Consider the following 20,352-nt stretch of genomic DNA (forward strand, 5'->3'; position numbering starts at 1 on the left):
TGCTCTTGAATCCTAACACACTTTGAGAACCCGTGAGAGTGTAAGTGCATACGCAGGATATCAGTTTCTGAGAAGACTCTTCCCAGCTCTGAGGCCTATGTCTGTATGTACTGCGGTGTGACTTTTGTCTTGGGTGTCAGCAGGGAGAAAGATAGGCACGAGATTAGTTTCCTCGGTACAGAGTCTTTATCCATTAGTTTCTCAAACCATGTCTGTTCCCCATCTACACTTATTTTCTTAGATAGTAATTTTCCAGCAGAATGAACTTCCAATTTGTCTAGAAAGTTACTACGTTTAAGGGCATGCGGATTACAGTGCCTTGCAAAAGTATTCACCCCCCCCCCCTTTTTTCGTGTTTTGGTGCCTCACAACCTGGAATTAACAAGGATTGTTTGAGGATTTGCATTATGTAGTTTACAGAACATGCCGACAACTTTGAAGATGTTTTGTTTTATTGTGAAGCAAACAACAATTAGGACAAAATACCAGAAAGTCAATGTGCATAACTATTCACCCCCCTAAAGTCAGTACTTTGTAGAGCCGCCTTTTGCGGCAATCACAGCTCCAAGCTTTGGATAAGTCTCTATGAGCTTGCCATCTTACCACTGGGATTTTTCCCCATTCCTCCTTGCAAAACGGCTCCGGCTCCTTCAGGTTGGATGTTTGCGCTTGTGAACAGCAATCTTTAAGTCTGACCACAGATGTTCTATTGGATGGAGATCTGGGCTGTGACTCGGCCATTCCAACACATTTACATGTTTCCCCTTAAACCACCCAAGTGTTGTTTCAGCAGTATGTTTGGGGTCATTGTCCTGCTGGAAGGTGAACCTCCGTCCGAGCCTCAGATCACGCACAGTGGGGCAGGTTCTGCTGAAGACTATCCCTGTATTTAGCACCATCCATCTTTCCCTCAGCTCTGACCAGTTTCCCAGTGCCCCCAGTATGATGCTGCCACCACCATGTCTCACTGTGGGGATGGTGTTCTTTGGGTGATGTGTTGGGTTTGTGCTAGACTTGGCGTTTTCTTTGATGGATGAAAAGTTCAATCTTAGACTCATCAGACCGGAGCCCCTTCCTCCATACATTTTGGGAGTCTCCCACATGCCTTTTTTCCAAACTCACAACGTGCCTTATTGTTTCTAGCTGACAGTAATGGCTTTCTTCTGGCCGCTCTGCCATAAAGCCCAACTCTATGGAGCGTACGGCTTATTGTCGTCCTCTGTACAGATACTCCAGTCTCTGCTGTGGAACTCTGCAGCTCCTCCAGGGTTACCTCAGGTCTCTGTGCTGCCTCTCTGATTAATGCCCTCCTTGCCCTGTTTTGGTGCGTGGGTGGCTGTCTCTTGGCAGGTTTGCTGTTGTGCCATGTTCTTTCCATTTGGTTATGATAGATTTGATGGTGCTCCTGGGGATCATCAAAGATTTGGATATTTTTTTATAACCTAACCCTGACTTGTACTTCTCAACAACATTGTCCTTTACTCAGAGGCGTAGCTAGAACTGACTGGGCCCCACAGCAAATATTTGTACGGGCCCCCTCACACACACACACTTCTTCCCAAACCCCCTCCTCCTGTGCATACCCCTCTCATACAGCTATTTTGTGACTTTTTTTTGCTGCATACCCCTCTCAGCAACTTTATTGTTTTTTAACATTCACAGTGGCTGACGGAGTTTCTATTCAACTCAACCCCTTTAAAACCTGCGCTGCAATTGTAAAGACCCGTCTGATTTACCGAACCCCTAGAATCCCCAACACACACCCTCCAAACCCCCAGACTCCTCCCCCCCAGACCCTCTGAATCCCCAGAATCCCACCCCCACACACCCTCCAAACCCCCAGAATCCCCCCACACACACCCTCCAAACCCCCAGAATCCTCCCCCCACAGACCCTCTGAACCCCCAGAATCCCACCCCACACACACCCTCCAAACCCCCAGAATCCTCCCCCCACAGACCCTCTGAACCCCCAGAATCCCACCCCCCACACACCCTCCCAACCCCCAGAAACCCCCCCACACACCCTCCAAACCCCATACACCCCCAGAATCCCCCTCATTTCCAAACAACACGGCCATTCTCACGTCACAGTAAATCGGCTGCACAGAGGCACCCGAGACGCGTAGCCGGGAAAAGATCCCCATCAGGTCCACATACACCACACGGACACGCAGCGTTACACAGTACCGGGGGGGGGGGTACAGTTGAAGGAAACATGTGCGAACCGTGAATCATATGACATATGTGATGTGTGAAACATACAAGGTTAACATGAAATGTAGAAATTCTGTGTATGCGTTTCCTATGCTGAGTATATAATATGTACAGAGTAATATTCGCCACACATACTATGGAGTATGTAATATGTCACATGTACGGAGCGATATTCACCGCAAGGTGCACACGATACGTTACATGTACTGCAGAGAATGTAATATGAACATAACATGTATGTAATATGTCACGTGTACTACGTACGGAGCAGGAGTCGCACACAAAGCTCTATATGTCCTGTGCGGAGCATGTAACATGTACAAAACACGTCTTAGAAGTAGCGGCCTGGTACTAGCGTGTAATATCCGGCTACGTACTATGCAGAGTGTGCAGCATATCAGGTACTTGTTCACACGGATGTCACAGGAGCTGTAGTATGCGTGTAGTACGCGCAGTGTCACATGGATGTAACATGTGCAGCCCTGTGCTATGAATGTGAGGGGAGCACTACAAGTCCCATCACACAGTCCTGCCCCGGAAGGACAGGAGGGGGCGCTGCTGCATGGAGGACTCAGGGCGCACACACACCCAGGAAGCAGTGACGTCCAGGTGGCGCTCAAGGTGACCGGAGGGGAGCCATAGACACTCGCCTGGCCATCACTCATGGACATCCACACACTGCTGTCTGGCCCCCTTACTCCAGGAGACAAAATGGTGAATGAAGCAGGAACAGCTGGAGGAGGCAGCCAATCGCAGCCTACAACTAGCCCAGTGACAGGGTCCTCCGCCAATAGGAATCCAGCGGGACCAAAAAAGAGCCTGAGCCACACATACAGTAGCCAATCACAGGCGGCTAACGGTGAAAAGTAGGTGGTGACGCACTAATCACAGGTGACAGGCTGGTACAGTAGCCAGTAGGAAGAAGGGAGGGGCGTGGCCATCGGTCCACCAACCACACCGCGAGATAAAGTGCCTTGTTTATAAAGAGCCGAGTCCTCCACAGGGGCCCGGGGTGACGAAATACAGGGACTGCTCCTGGGCCCCTTCTGAGCTCGGGCCCCGAAGCAGCTGCTTCCCTGATAGCTACACCACTGCCCTTACTTGTTTGGAGAGTTCCTTGGTCTTCATGGCAGTGTTTGGTTAGTGATGCCTCTTGCCTAGGTGTTGCAGCCTCTGGGGCCTTTCAAAAAAGGTGTGTATATGTAATGACAGATCATGTGACACTTAGATTGCAGACAGGTGACATCTTTTCACTAATTATGTGACTTCTGAAGGTAATTGGTTGCACCAGAGCGTTTTATGGGTTTCCTAACAAAGGGGGTGAATACATACGCACAGGACAATTTTCTGTTTTCTATTTCTAAACAATAGTTTTATTTATATATTTTTCTCATTTCACTTCACCAACTTAGACTATTGTGTTCTGATCCATCACATACAATTCAGATTAACAAAACATTGAACTTAAGGCTGTAATGTACGAAAAAAGTCAAGGGGGGTGAATACTTTTGCAAGACACTGTATGTGGAGGGTACTCCACCGTCTTAGATATATCTCCCAAGACATCCCTAACCGTGAAATTCTTAAACTTTTCCCAGATCGGGGCGAGGTCAGTTACCCCAGATCTGACAGAAAAAGGGATGAGCTCTACTGGCATATTTAGGGACGGTTGTCCAAGGAGATCATGGTCGCTATTTACAGTCCGTATCACGGACACTGTTCCTCTCAAGAGAGGGTTGTCTTCTATAGGCGAGGCGTTAAGACACCACCGATCTGCTCTCTGTGTATGCGTGAGACATGCTAGTTCTATTTCATTGCCTTGAGCTCTCTAGTTGGGGATCTGAATTTGGAGCCATCTCTTTAGGTGTATTGCTCTATAGTATGTACGGGCATCTGGGAGGCCAAATCCACCATGCTCTTTCCTTAGTATTAATCTTGGGTAATCTATTCTAGGGTTCCTCCTATTCCACAGGAAGTCAGAAAAAGTATTTCTTATTGTAGAGAAAAAAGAGCAGGGCAGAAAAATGGGAAGCATTTGCAGAACATATAATAGTTTGGGCATAATAAAGGTTTTTAGTAAATGTTTCCATCCCATCCATATGACATATGGGATCCTATGGGCCTTTAAGTGTGTTTGGATGTCTTTAAGCAATGGCAAGTAATTTAGTTAAAACAGCTTACCCGGTTGGGAGAGTATCTTAACCCCAAGGTAGGTAATGTGAGACCCTTGCCATGTAACTGGGGTTGAGGTTTTGAGGGTCTGAGGGGGCGAGATGTTCATGGCTTCAGATTTGGAGTGGTTAACCTTAAAATTGGACAAGCTCCCATAAAGGTCAAATAACTCTAGCAGGTGCGGGAAGGCCTCGATAGGGTTTGTGACCATGATGAGAAGATCATCTGCAAATGCTGCATTTACATAGCTTGGCCCCCTGTCTCCAATCTGGACCCCTTTTATGGCTGGGTGGTCCCTGATGGCCTGAAAGAGGGTTTCCATAACAAAGATGTATAGGGTGGGGGACAGAGGGCACACCGTCTCGTGACGTTCCTAATAAGGAAGGGGTCCGGCAGCGTCCCATTAACTCTAACGCTGGTGCTAGGTTTGCTATATACAGTTGAAACCTCTCTGGTATTCCAAAGCGCAATAATGTTTTCTGTAAAAAGACCCAATTGACCCTGTCGAAGGCCTTTTTCACATCAAATCCTAATAACACAAAGTGTTTGTCTTTTGGCCATCTGTATTCTGGATATAAGCCTACAGGAATTATGGTTCCCCTCCCTGTTCGGGACAAATCTCGCTTGTTCAGGGTGTATGAGCTCAGGTAGAAAGGGACTCAATCTCAAGGTCCATATCTTCACGTCAACATTAGGAAGCAAAATGGGTCTGTAGCTCCCACATTGATGAGGATCCTCCCCTTCTTTTGGAAGTATAGCTATTGTTGCCTCTAAGGGTTTTTTGTGAAGGCGTGAACCTGACATAATGGAGTTACACCAATTAGTGAACTGCGGTAATAAGACAGGCATAAACTTCTTGAAGTATCCCACGGGGAAACCATCTGGGCCGGGGCTCTTACCCAAAGGCATTGATTGAATCACTTTTCCCACTTCTTCCTCTGTAACCGGCCTAAGTAGGGTTTCTGCCTCCTCCCCAGACAGCCGGGGCAGATGCAGCTTGCATAAGAAGCTATCCATCTCTGAACCTGGACTCTGTCTTACCAAACCCCTATATTCCTGAAGCCCATATAGATCCTGATAAAACTCCTGGAACCTATAGCTATGTCTTTTGTTCTTGAGACTGTTTTACCCCCTTTTGATTTGATCGAGGTGACAAATGCAGAGTCTCTCCTTTGCTTTATGAGTCTAGCTATGAGTTTGGTACCCTTATCCCCGTGAGCATAGAAGCAGTACTTGTAATACTGATATGCCTTTGCATTACATACATTGAGATGATCTTTCAACTCCTCCCTCAACCTCTGCAGATCCTCATGTGCCTGTCTCGCCTTAGAACTTTTATGAAGGGATTTTATAGTAGCTATCTGAGCCAGCAGAGAATGTAATATCTTCTGTCTGTCTTTTTTGATTCTGCTCCCCAGAGCCATAAGCTCCTTTCTCATGACAGCTTTATGTGTTTCCCAAACCGCCTCCACCGATGTGTCCCCTGGTTTATTCTCTTGAAAGAACAATTGGAGCTTTTGCTGGAGGGCCTTTAAATCCTCCCCTTTGTCTAACAAAGTTTCATTCAACCGCCATGTCCACTGTCTCGGGGGCAGGCTGACAAAAGACACCAAGGCTGAGACATGGGCATGATGTGACACCGTAATAGAATCTATGCCTGCCTGATGTAGCAATTCAATGTGGTTTTCTGAGATAAAGATATAATCTAAACGTTGGATGGAATTATGCGGGGCTGAGAAAAAACTATAATCGCGCTCTGTCGGGTTGAGTAGACGCCAGGTATCAACCAGGCATGACTCAGAGATCATGGAGGCTTGAAAGTGCCCTGAGTAGCCTTCCGATGTATCTAGTGCCGGGTATAGTGCCACATTTAAATCCCCCTCTACTAATCTAATCCCCTCAGCAAACATGTTCTTCTCAGGGTCTTCTCCACCCACTTTTGCTGTCCTCTATTAGGACCATATAGACTGACCAGTGTTACCAAATCTCCTCCTATTTTTCCCTTCTCAAAGACATATCGGCCTTCTGTGTCTGTCTGGGGGAGTATGTGTATGAATGGTACATTTTTGGAGATTGCAATCCCCACCCCCCGCGACACCTTCACATAAGAACTGTTATACCAGGAATGAAAATGGGCTCGGGGCAGACTGGGAACACATCCTTCCTTAAAATGCGTCTCTTGAAAGAAACAGATATCCGCTCAGTTTTTTTTCATCACAGCAGAGAACGTCACAGCCTGGGAGAAGTAGGCGCCCATCGAGAAACCCTGCCGTCTCCTCCTCCCTGTACCGATGCTCAGTATTACCATACTGAGCGCGAAAATTTCAGTGGGGCACGGCCGGGCGCAGGAGCGATATTTAAAAAAATTAGGCAGGGTGGCAGCATCAGCCCCGCAAGTAAAGGTATTTATCCCAATTGATATAAACCCATGAAAGGTCCTCTTTAAGGACTCCTTTTAAAAGACCATTCCTCTGTTTGTTGGTGTTATGCAATTTATTACTCCACTTCTCTGTTCTTTCCTGTGTCCATGTTTCTTTAGAGATTATTTTCATTCCTGGCCTGAAGAAGGAACCTCAGAGTCTCGAAGGCTTGCCTTATAACATTGTGTATTTTAGTTAGCCATTAAAAGGTATTGTATTACAATATTTTACAGTCAGGTCCATAAAATTGGGACATCCACACAATTCCAAAATTTGAAATGAAACAAACAAGATGCACTTTAACTGCAGAGCTTTATTTTGAGGCATTTACATCCAAATCAGGTGAACGGTGCAGGAATTACAACAGTTTGCATATGTGCCTCCTACTTGTTAAGGGACCAAAAGTAATGGGACAATTGTCTTCTCGGCTGTCCCATGGCCAGGTGTGTGTTATTCCCTCATTATCCCAATTACAATGAGCAGATAAAAGGTCCAGAGTTCATTTCCAAAGAGCTGTCACTATCAGTGAAGCCATCATTAGGCTGAAAAAAACACAACAAACCCATCAGAGAGATAGCAAAAACATTAGGTGCGGCCAAAACAACTGTTTGGAACATTCTTAAAAAGAAGGAACGCACCGTGAGCTCAGCAACACCAAAAGACCCGGAAGACCACGGAAAACAACTGTGGTGGATGACCGAAGAATTCTTTACCTGGTGAAGTAAACCCCCTTCACAACAGTTGTCCAGATCAAGAACACTCTCCAGGAGGTAGGTGTATGTGTGTCAAAGTCAACAATCAGGAGAAGACTTCACCAGAGTGAATACAGAGGGTTCACCACAAGATGTAAACCATTGGTGAGCCTCAAAAACAGGAAGGCCAGATTACAGTTTGCTAAACGACATCTAAAAAAGCCTTCACAGTTCTGGAACAACATCCTTTAGACAGATGAGACCAAGATCAACTTGTACCAGAGTGATGGGAAGAGAAGAGTATGGAGAAGGAAAGGAACTGCTCATGGTCCTAAGCATACCACCTCATCAGTGAAGCATGGTAGTGGTAGTGTCATGGCGTGGGCATGTATGGCTGCCAATGGAACTGGTTCTCTTGTATTTATTGATGATGTGACTGCTGACAAAAGCAGCCGGATGAATTCTGAAGTGTTTCAGGCAATATTATCTGCTCATATTCAGCCAAATGCTTCAGAACTCATTGGACAGCGCTTCGCAGTGCAGATGGACAATGACCCAAAGCATACATAACCAAAGAGTTTTTTAAGGGAAAGAAGTGGAATGTTATGCAATGGCCAAGTCAATCACTGGACCTGAATCCGATTGAGCATGCATTTTACTTGCTGAAGACAAAACTGAAGGGAAAATACCCCAAGAACAAGCAGGAACTGAAGACAGTTGCAGTAGAGGCCTGGCAAAGCATCACCAGGGATGAAACCCAGCGTCTGGCGATGTCTATGCGTTCCAGACTTCAGGCTGTAATTGACTGCAAAGGATTTGCAACCAAGAATTATAAAGTGAAAGTTTGATTTATGATTTATTATTATTTCCCATTACTTTTGATCCCTTAACAAGTGGGAGGCACAGATGCAAACTGCTGTAATTCCTGCACCGTTCACCTGATTTGGATGTAAATGCCCTCAAATTAAAGCTGACAGTCTGCAGTTAAAGCACATCTTGTTTGTTTTATTTCAAATCCATTGTGGTGGTGTATAGAGCCAAAAATGTTAGAATTGTGTTAATGTCCCAATATTTATGGACCTGACTGTATATTGCTTCTCTTTTTGAGAGCATCAAGACTTCTCACTACTGGCTAATACAGTACCAAGCCCTTTTCTTTTTCCCTTCACAGTATATATGCCAAAATATGTGTCCCCCTCGCAGTAGTAGATTATATATAAATGCTTTTATATAAAAATAACTAATGGATCAAAAGAAAAATTATTCAAATGATATTGATCCGTGAGGTGGACACATAAACACCTCAAAAAGTTCGACCGAGAACCTAATTATTTTGTGCAATCAGTAAGAACAGGGTACAAGCGTCTATGCAAAAATATTAATGATTTATTATACAAAAAAATTTAATACAATAAAAAATGAATCAAAATAAATTTCAATTATATGCAGTACCCAAACTTTGCCACTAGATGGTGCCAACAAAACACTATTCAACCAACACAAGAAAATTATGCAATACTTCTTTCAATTTACGAGAGATATACCAATCAATTGTTTATGCACATTCATAAATGCATTCAAGAAAATGACAGATATGAGCCATTGCTCTGCTAAAACTATGACCAATCTCAGATTGGTAGTATTGCAATAAAGCTTATAAATTCATCGGCTTAATATCAAACTAGGGAATATAAAGATTCCCACCGGAGAAGTTTTCTCCGAATTCAATATTAGATCCTTTATTCAGTTATATGCATCGTAACTGAACAACGCCAATATTGATGTAGCACCTTAACACTATATCCACACAAAATGCGGATTTTGGCTAGATTTTAAGCGAATCAATTTATCAATACTACACACGCATAAAAATCATACATGACCCTAGAATGTAGGTGATAGGAAGAGTCTAGGGGAAGTCAGCTCTCAAGGGTTTTTCTGATATCAAGATCCTTCTCCCAGTTCTTTCTTTGTTCTTTCTTCCTTTTTTTTTTCTCTTTTGGTATGTGGTTTCTTAACCAAAAACTTATCAGATGAGCACACCTTCCTAGTTTGGAACTTTCCAATCATTGTCGGATAGGCATGTGCATTGATAAGGAATGTGACGTCATAACACCACCCAGAATGCACTTTTTCTACTGGTGTAGTGTTACCTACTCATTCCTAGGTGGCACTGTTGTATAAGCTATAAGCATCATACCATTAAGGGTTAACTCATACATGCCTGAGATCTTTAAGCCTATACACACCTGACATCTGGAAGCCTTATATGGGAGCTGAGGGACAAACTTTGATACATGAACCAACTATAATATAGACTAGGAGGAACATCTTGACACTTCTCAAGTTGTAGAATTTATGTTCAGATAAGAAATACAATAAAGCCTCTACTACCACAGATGTCATGTATCTTCTAACTGTCTAAATGACGATTGATTATTGGTTACAAAAACACAACTTCATCTGAACGAAGTCTCATTCCCAGAAGTCCATATAAAAATAGTGACTATAAACCAACATTGCTCTTAAAGGCAATAAATATCCATGATAACTAGACTAAGTAGATATAACTGTTTATACTTCTAAAAAGGCTCAACAATATGCCAAGATATGTGTCCCCTCACAGTAGATATCCAAGATATGTGTCCCCTGACAGTAAATATCCAAGATATGTGTCCCCTCACAGAAGATATGCCAAGATATGTGTCCCCTCAAAGTATATATGCCAAGATATGCGCCCCCTAATAGTAGATATGCCAAGATATGTGTCCCCTCACAGCAGATATGCCCAGATATGTATATAATATAGAAAACCATGCTGCTTCATTTTGAGTGCAGTTCACACTGAGGGAGACAAAAGGTATCTATCAATGTGATTCCTCAGTTTTGGTTCCCACTAAGGTCAATGCTCAAATCTCCTAAAAGTCCAAGAAGAGACGGCCCAACATAGTGAAATACCGCCAACTGAGTTTAAGTGACGTGATTTATTGTACTCACAAGATCCATAAAACAACACGCATATAGAATGTGCATGTGCTCTTATGAAACGCCCGACCCGGGTTTCGCCTCCACTTCGTCAGGGGCACCTGTGGACTCGTCTAGATTGCTAATTTTTTAAGACTCTATGCCCAGATATGTGCCCCCTCCCAGGAAGTGAAAAACAAACAAACAGTAAATACTCACCTGGTTCCTTCGATGATCTCGATACTGTGACACATTGCACTGCTGTGTAGGAGGAGCAGAGGTTTGATGCCCAGGCTGCCCCACTCCTCCTCCTACACAGACAAGCAGTGTGATGTGTGAGGACATTGTGCTGCTGCCGTGGAGCGCCAGTGGATAAATGGTGGAGCAGGGAGCGAATGGCACTCTGCTTCACCATTACAATCAGCTGTGTCCCTCCCAGGACCAGTGGGCCACAGAACTTGCCCGGGTATGCCAGCCCTGCTGTGTAATACTTAATTTCATCTGTGGTGGCATTGTTGGAAAATTGAACACTTGCTGCCAAGTTTCCACACACAGTGCAGCTGATCACTGGATAGAGCAGAAGGTCATCAGCTAATTTAAGTGGACCTTTTTCAACCCTCATCAGGTCATCCTTCTCCCAAATCATGGAAGCATCCTCTTTGATCAGGTTTTTCTGATTTCTATCAGCCATTTCTATCATGTATAGGAACCTTGGGGGTGAACTACAAGGTCCAATCTGTAGCCATCTTATCATGCGGACAAAAGACACACTATAGCAATGAAACCCCACACGTTCGCAAAAATCTGAAAGCTTTGCCTGGTCTGTGAGGGGTTAAAAGAGTCTCCACCCATCTCAAATGTCTGAGCTCACAGGAAGCACATTGTGGTGCACAGATACGTTTCAGTTCCATAATGGCGTCTGCAGATCTGAGAGACGAGCTGAAATGCTCCATCTGCCTGAACATCTACACAGATCCCGTCACCCTGAGGTGTGGACACAACTTCTGTCTCAAGTGTATTGATCGTGTGCTAGACTCCCAGTGGAATTCTTATAGCTGCCCTGACTGCAGGCAAATGTTCAATCATAGGCCAACATTGTACAGGAACGTTACTCTGAAAAGTATAGCAAACCATTTCCAGCCTCCACCAGGACAGAAAAAAAAGGCTGGAGTCATCTGCACCTACTGTCTACACTGCCCGGTGCCTGCTGTTAAGTCCTGTGTGTTGTGTGAAGCTTCTCTATGTGAAAGGCACCTGAAAGTCCACAACAAATCATCAGAACACGTCTTGATCAAGCCCACCACTTCCTTGCAGAACAGAAAATGTTCCAACCACAAGAAGATCCTGGAGTATTTTTGCCCCAAAGATGAGGTGTGTATCTGTGTCTACTGTCGGGTTGATGGAGACCACAATGGCCACCAAGTTCAGTCTCTGGATGAAGCCTCTGAAGAGAAGAAGGAGAAGCTTACAAAGGTTCTGGAGACACTGACCTCTAAGAAGAAGAAGGCTGAAACAAAAATCCAGAATCTACAGGAACGCCTGAAAAAAGAAAAGGGCAAGGCAGCTAAGATAAAAGGTAAAGTCAACGCTCTGCTCAAAGACCTTAGAAAACAACTGGAGGACGTGGAGAGAAGGGTCCTCAGTGAGATCTCTGGGCAGGAAAAGCAGGTATCAGTCTTCATCTTGGACCAGATCCAACAGCTGGAGATAAAGAAGAACCATCTGTCCAAGAAAATGGGTAAAATCGAGGAGCTGTGTAAGATGACTGATCATATAACTGTCTTGCAAGACCCAAAATTTCAAAACAATTGGGGCCAAGAGGACGATGAAGACCTTTGTGATCAGAAGTTTGAAGGTACAGGTGACCTAGATGAGGACCTGATAAAGAAAACCATACATCAACAAGTATCTGATGTGACATCTCATGTCAACTCCTGGCTGTTTTTGCTGGACCCTGTGGACCTCTCGTTGGATGTTAATATGGCTGCTAATAATATATGTATATCAGAAGACTTGAAGACTGCATCATTGATTTATGAAGACCAAGATGGTGCAGATTGCCCAGAGAGGTTTCCTGAAAATAAGGTTTTAAGTACTCAGAGTTTTTCATCTGGCCAACATTACTGGGAGGTGGACACCAGTAAACAGGGGAACTGGAGGTTTGGTGCAACCTACCCCTATCGAAATGGTGTCTATGGGGCCTCCTGGACTTTAAGGAGGAATAATTACCAGTGTTTAGCCGTTCATGAAAGTAACGTTGTTCATTTGTCCTGTAATTTTTGTTGTCAGAAGTTTTGGGTATATCTGGATTACGAGGCCGGGCAGCTGTCCTTTTACCAGCTGGGTGACCCTGTTAGACACCTGCACACCTTCACTGCCACCTTCACTGAGCCCCTTTATGCTTTATTCTGGTCTGATAGTGCTGACTGGATCAAAAGCAAAAGCTGAAGGACCTACCTGTAATTCTCTTGAAGGTTAGTGAACCTTCAGCTTTATTGGTTGTCTGATTGTCTACCATTCCAGTAATAACCTGTCTGATAATGTAACCAGATGTCCTGTGTGGTATCTCATGTTGGCGTTTGCCCGTAGGGTCATAAAGTATAGGTATAAATATGCTATATGGTGCCCAAAAGCCATCTCTATACAGTTGTGTAAATACCAATGTTATGAAATGCCGCCACTACCATACACTGCATAAATAATGCCCTCAACGGTTGTATAATAGGTGCAGGTAGACACCCATATGACTAGATGACAAGGAGGTCCTGGGCACCGATCCACAGTTCATGGTCCCAGCTGAGGCTAGATGTTACCTACCATAGACCTGTATGCTGATGCTGGATGGGGGCGCTGAACACCGGATAGTGCATTAGCCAGATATGACCATAAATGACCTGTAGTAGACAGGCAGGAGTATATACACACATATATACAAACTTTAACCCTTTAATGTCACATCAATGAGATACTATAATTTGGACAACCACAACAGTACCTAAATAGCACCATACAGCGCTCAAAAATACTCACATAAAATGCTCTATAGCTGCAAAACCAGTGCTTAATACTGCCGTACAGTGCGCTCATATAATACTGCCATATAGTTTGTTCACATACTGCCATACAGTGCCCAAATAAAACCACCATACTCTGCTCAAGTAATACTGCCATACAACGCTATAATAATGCTGCTACACAATACTGAACTAACACTGCCATACAATGCTCTAGTAATACTGCCATACAGTGTGCTCAACTAATGCCGTACAATGCTCAAATAATACTGCTACACAGCCTGCTCATATAATCCTGCCATGCAATTGTCATATAATACTGCCACACAGTGTGTTCATTTCATACTGCCATACCATGCTCACATAATAATGCTATATTGTGCACTGATAATGTTGCCAAGTAAATTTAGATGAATTACATCACTTGTCTTTTTGTTACCCCTTACACAGCGACTCCCAGTTTAGACTCATCCACATATTACTCGTAGCCTGGTGGCAGATATAGTGGAAACATAAATACCGTAGATGAAGCCCATGAGGCTGCTACAGCAACCCTGGAGAAAGGCCGAGGAGAGTGGAAGGTGGTGGGTGCTGCTCTACATATCTCATATAAAACCACATTACATTCAAGTATTACAGCCACACAGTGCTCAAATAATACTGCTGTACAATGCTATAATAAGACTGCCATACTGTGCTCTAATAATGTTGTCAAATAAATTAATTTTGATTATTGATATTGCTTGTTTTTTGTTTCTCCATCCACATTGACCCCCAAAATTGACCCAGAGGCTTCACATGCTGTAAAAAAAATAAAGGAACTTATACTCAACCGATCCCCGGCTGCTGCAGTTCTGACTGAGTCAGTAATTATGCTTTGTGCAGAGTTAGAGGCGTGGACTAGTATGAAAAAAATTGCTGTGATGCGCGCTGCACATATTGTCCCGATTTTCAAAAGTTGGGAGGTATGTAGTTCTTATGGAGGCCTGTAGGTGGCAGGGCTTCATAGGCTGCAATGGTAATTTACTGCAGTCTATGAGACAAACAATCTCTTGTTAAAGTCCCCTTAGGGGACTTAAAATATGTGTAAAAAAAATATGGGATATTTAATCAAACTGGTATAAAGTAGCATATAGCAACCAATCAGATTCCACCTTTCATTTTCCAAAGAAGCTGTCAAAAATGAAAGGTGGAATCTACTTTACACCAGTTTGAAAAATTACCCCAAAAGTTTTTAAAATATAAATAAACAAAAAAAATAAACAAAAATTAACGCCTTAAGGACCTCCTCCGTACATGTACGGCGCAACCGGACGTGACTTAACGCCCAGTGCTGTACATGTACGGCGGACTGATCGGGCGGGTACAGGATCAGCAGCGGGGTCCGGCAGTCACTATTAGCCAGACCCCTGGTGTATGCACCGGCATCGGTGAAAACACTGATGCCGGTGCATTAACCCTTGATGTACCACGGTCAGCGCTGACCACAGCACGTGCGATGTCCACGTGAGTTGCCATCGGGTCCCCGCTCTGCTGTGACGGGGACCCGATGGCAGGGAAGGCAGGCCCCTCCTGAACTCCTTTATTGTACTCACCATCACCACCTCCTCAGGCAGAGAGCTCCATAGTCTCACTGCTCTTACCGTAAAGAATCCTCTTCTATGTTTGTGTACAAACCTTCTTTCCTCCAGACGCAGAGGATGTCCCCTCGTCACAGTCCTGGGGATAAATAGATGATGGGAGTGATCTCTGTACTGACCCCTGATATATTTATACATAGTAATTATATCTCCCCTCAGTCGTCTTTTTTCTAAAGTGAATAACCCTAATGTTGATAATCTTTCAGGGTCCTGTAGTTGCCCCATTCCAGGTATTACTTTAGTTGCCCTCCTCTGGACCCTCTCCAGCTCTGCTATGTCTGCCTTGTTCACAGGAGCCCAGAACTGTACACAGTCCTCCATGTGTGGTCTGACTAATGATGTGTAAGGTGGTAGGACTATGTTCTCATCACGGGCATCTATGCCCCTTCTGATGCAACCCATTATCTTATTGGCCTTGGCAGCAGCTGCCTGACACTGGTTTTTACTAGAGTTGAGCGGACACCTGGATGTTCGGGTTCGACGAGTTCGGCCAAACTTGAAAAAAAAGTTCCGGTTCAGGACCCGAACTTGACCCCAAACCCGAACCCCATTGAAGTCAAGGGGGAACCAAACTTTCGGGCACTAACATGGCTCTAAAATAGTCCTGGAAAGGGCTAGAGGGCTGCAAAAGGCATCAAAATGTGCTTAAGAGCATGGCAAGTGCTCTGCAAACAAATGTGGATAGGGAAATGTAACATAACATAAAATACAGAAAAATGTAAAATAACCATCTGGATCTAGGAGTAGGAGGTTGAGGAGGCGGTGGATGTGGCGGTGTAGCTGGAAGCGGCGGTGAAGGAGGAATAGGTAGCCAACACTGATTTGTGTTATTTTTTATTTTTAAATTGGGGTATCCCCCAAAATATTGGATAAGTGCACTTGAGTACAAGAATGGATGGTTGAGGCCGGTATAAATGTCTAATCTGCACACGGTACGGACAAGTCCTGTGGGATCCATGCCTGGTTCATGTTAATAAACGGCAGCTTGTCCACATTGGCTGCGGCCTGTGATAATGCTCTCTGCCGGCTAAACACACTGGTCACACTATACACTGGCTGCAGGGCAGGTCAGCACCTCCAAGGCTGACAAAGCTTTTCCACATGTCGGCCATGCTAACCCTGCCTTCTCAGGTGCTGGCGGTGCCCCAGGCTGCGTTGGCGACCTCTTCCTCCTCCTCTGCCTTCACCTTGTGCCTCCACTGTGCCCCCGCTGTCAGGTGGGAATGCCATCAGCAGTAACAGATGTTTTCACTAAATTTAGTTCCCTGTCAGCAATGCAGAGCAGGGGTTCATTCACGGCAAAAGGGGGTTCATGTCACCCAGCAATAGAACAGAGGATTTTGAGGGATTTAGGCCCCTGTCACCCAGGCACAGCAGGGGTTTGTATACGCCAAAAATGGTAATATGTCACCCGACAATTGAAAATAAGATTTTTTTCAATTTAGGGCACTAAAATAGTCCTTGAAAAGGACTAGAGGGATGTAAAAGGCAGTAAAATGTGCTTAGGAGCATGGCAACTGCTCTGCAAACAAATGTGGATAGGGAAATAACTAAAAATGAAATAAAATAACTAAAAATTACAAATTATTAACCTGCAACTCAGAGAAGGAGGTGGATATGGAGTCGGAGATTGAGGAGGCGGTGAATGTGGTGTTGTAGGTGGAGGCAGCAATGGAGGAGGAGGAGGCAGCCAACAATGTTTTTTTTTATTTTTTATTGGGGTAGGTAGCCCCCAAAATATTGGGACAAATAAAAAAAAAGAAACAAAGAATCATTGCACTTGACTTGAGTAGAAGAATGTATGTTTGATGGTGGTATAAATGTCTATTCTGCACAAGGTACAGACAAGTCCTGTGGGATCCATGCCTGGTTCATTTTAATGAACGTGAGCTTGTCCACATTGGCTGCGGACAGGCGGCTGCGCTTGTCTGTGATAACCCCCTCCTGCCGTGCTAAATACATGTTCAGAGAGTACACTGGCTGCAGTGCAGGCCAGCACCTCCAAGGCGTAAAGGGCAAGCTCAGGCCATGTGCCCAATTTGGAGACCCAGAAGTTGAAGGGGGCAGACCCGTCAGTCAGTACGTGTAGGCGTGTGCACACTTACTGCTCCACCATGTCGGTGAAATGCTGCCTCCTGCTAAGACGTTCCATATCAGCTGGTGGTGCTGGTTGTTGTGGCGTGCTGACAAAGATTTTCCACATTTCGGCCATGCTAACCCTGCCTTCTGAGGCGCTGGCGGTGCCCCAGCTGCGTTGGCGACTTCTTCCTCTTCCTCTACCATCGCCTTGTGCTTCCACAGTGCCCCCACTGTCAGGTGGGAATGCCACCAGCAGCTCGTCTACCAGCATGCGCTTGTACTCGCACATCTTACGATCACGCTCCAGTTACGGAATTTAGGACGGTACGTTGTCCTTGTAACGGGGATCCAGCAGCGTGGCCACCCAGTAATCAGCACAAGTTAGAATGTGGGCAACTCGGCGGTCGTGCGGAGACACTGCAGCATGTAATCGCTCATGTGTGCCAGGCTGCCCAGAGGCAACGAGAAGCTGTCCTCTGTGGTTGATCTATCGTCTGTGTCCTCTGTATCCCCCCATCCACGCACCAGTGATGGCCATGAGCTGGTCTGGGTGCCACCCTGCTGTGAACATAGTTCCTCCTCCTCCATCTCCTTCCTTCTCATCCTCCACCTCCTCATCCTCCAGAACTGTGCCCTGGCTGGACAATTGTGTACCTTGGGTTTGTGGGTGCAGGAACCCACCTTCAGAGCCACTTGGGAATGACTGGCCGGAAACCCTACAAAATGATCCCTCTTCCTCCTCCTCCTTCTGTGCCACATCCTCTTCCATCATCGCCAGAAGCGTTTTTTCAAGGAGGCATAGAAGTTGGATAGTAACGCTGAGAACGGCGTTATCGGCACTGGCCATGTTGGTGGAGTACTCGAAACAGCGCAACACGGCACACAGGTCTCGCATGGAGGCCCAGTCATTGGTGGTGAAGTGGTGCTGTTCCGCAGTGCGACTGACCCGTGCGTGCTGCAGCTGAAACTCCACTATGGCCTGCTGCTGCTCGCACAGTCTGTCCAGCATGTGCAAGGTGGAGTTCCACCTTGTGGGCACGTCGCATATGAGGCGGTGAGCGGGAAGGCTGAAGTTACGCTGCAGTGCTGACAGGCGAGCAGCAGCAGGGTGAGAACGTCGAAAGCGCGAACAGACGGCCCGCACTTTATGCAGCAGCTCTGACATGTCGGGGTAATTTTTAAGGAATCTCTGCACCACCAAGTTCAGCACATGCGCCAAGCAAGGGATGTGCGTCAAACCGGCTAGTCCCAGAGCTGCTACGAGATTTCGCCCATTATCGCACACCACCAGGCCGGGCTTGAGGCTCACCGGCAGCAACCACTCGTCGGTCTGTTGTTCAAGGCCCGTCCACAGCTCCAAACAGATATGTTTTAAAACTGCCTGCTGTCGTTTACCCCTGGCTGTGCTGAAATTGGTGGTGAAGGTGTTACGCTGACCGGATGAGGAGCCGGTAGAGGATGAGGAAGCAGAGTAGGAGGAGGAAGCAACAGGAGGCAAACTGAAGCGCCCTGCAATCCTCGGTGGTGGAAGGACATGCGCCAAACTGCTATCAACCTCAGGCCCAGCCGCCACTGCATTTACCCAGTGTGCTATTATGGAGATATAACGGTCCTGACCGTGCTTACTGGTCCACGTATCCGCAGTCAGGTGCACCTTGCCACAGATGGCGTTGCGCAATGCACACCTGATTTTGTCCCCCACTTGGTTGTGCAGGGAAGGGATGGCTCGCCTGTAAAAGTAGTGGCGGCTGGGCACGACGTACTGTGGGACAGCCACCGCCATAAGGCCTTTAAAACTATCCGTCTCCACCAGACGGAATGACAGCATTTCAAAGGCCAGTAATTTAGAAATGCTGGCATTCAGGGCCAGGGATCGCGGGTGGGTAGGGGGGTACTTCCTCTTCCACTCCAGCATTTGGGATATGGAGAGCTGAACGCTTCCGTGGGACATTGTGCAGATGCTTGGTGACCCAGGTGTTGGTGTTGCTGGCAGATCCTCTGTTTACGGGGTGGCACTGTCACTCCAGAGGTGGATGAAGAGCCCGAGACTGCAGCAGAAGAGGAAGCAGGAAGAGCCAGAGACCTTTCTTGGTTTTTGACGTGTCTACTCCACTGCAGCTGTTTTGCACTTAGATGCCTGGTCATGCAGGTTGTGCTCAGGTTGAGAACGTTTATGCCTCGCTTCAGGCTCTGATTGCACAGCGTGCAAACCACTCGTGTCTTGTCATCAGCACATTGTCTGAAGAACTGCCACGCCAGGGAACTCCTTGGAGCTGGCTTTGGTGTGCTCGGTCCCTTTGCTGCAGTGGGCAGTAGCAGGCGTACTGTCTAGAGGACGGCCGCTCCGCTTTTGCACCCTGCTCCCTCTTCTGCTGTGCTGGTGGCTCTGTGCGACCACCGCCTCTTCCTCCGAACTACACAGGTCACTCGCATGACCTTGATTCCATGTGGGGTCAAGGACCTCATCGTCCTCCACATCATCTTCCACCCAGTCTTCACCCCTGACTTCCTTGTCGGTCTGCACACTTTTGAAAGCCCCAGCAGTTGGCACCTGTGTTTCGTCATCATCCGAGACGTGCTGCGATGGTCCTCCCATATACTCATCCTGAAACATAAGTGGTTGGGCATCGGTGCACTCAATCTCTTCCACTTCTGGTGCAGGGCTAGGTGGATGGGCCTGTGAAACCCTGCTAACAGAGTCATCAAAAAGCAGAAGAGACTGCTGCATGACTTGGGACTCAGACTGCTTGGCTGATTTGCAAGGGGGTGAGGTGAAAGACTGATGGACATCGGCTGCAGGTGCCAACTGTGGTCTTTCAACAGGAGACTGGGTGGGAGACAATGTGAAGGAACTGGATCTACTGTCAGCAACCCAATCTACTATCGCCTGTACTTGTTCAGGCCTCACCATTCGTAGAGCCGCATTAGGCCCGACCAAATACCGCTGCAGGTTCTGTCTTCTACTCGCACCTGAGGAAGGGGTTTCACTTGTGTGTGTAGCTGGCACAGATCGACCACGTCCTCTCCATGCAACAGGAGCTCCACCAGCAGCACCACGACTGGGGCCACGTCCCTTATTTGACTCTCTCCTCATATTTTATAAATTTAGGATCTTGCCCTAAATAGGTGTTTAATTAATAGTAGAATAGAACGAC

At 46.1% G+C, this 20,352-nt stretch overlaps 1 protein-coding gene across 1 annotated transcript in view; it reads left to right on the top strand.

Moving 5' to 3' along the window:
- The window catches only part of LOC122924102, a 36,048-nt gene extending 21,835 nt beyond the window's left edge, over nucleotides 1–14,213 (top strand). The window contains exon 5 of the mRNA XM_044275027.1: nucleotides 11,338–14,213. Within this exon, the coding sequence (XP_044130962.1) occupies nucleotides 11,338–12,912 (1,575 nt within the window). The 3' untranslated portion in view covers nucleotides 12,913–14,213. The remainder of the gene's footprint in view (nucleotides 1–11,337) is intronic.
- The last annotated feature ends 6,139 nt before the right edge of the window (nucleotides 14,214–20,352 follow it).

This window comes from Bufo gargarizans, unplaced genomic scaffold (genome assembly GCF_014858855.1).
Source record: "Bufo gargarizans isolate SCDJY-AF-19 unplaced genomic scaffold, ASM1485885v1 original_scaffold_813_pilon, whole genome shotgun sequence".
NCBI lineage: Eukaryota > Metazoa > Chordata > Amphibia > Anura > Bufonidae > Bufo > Bufo gargarizans.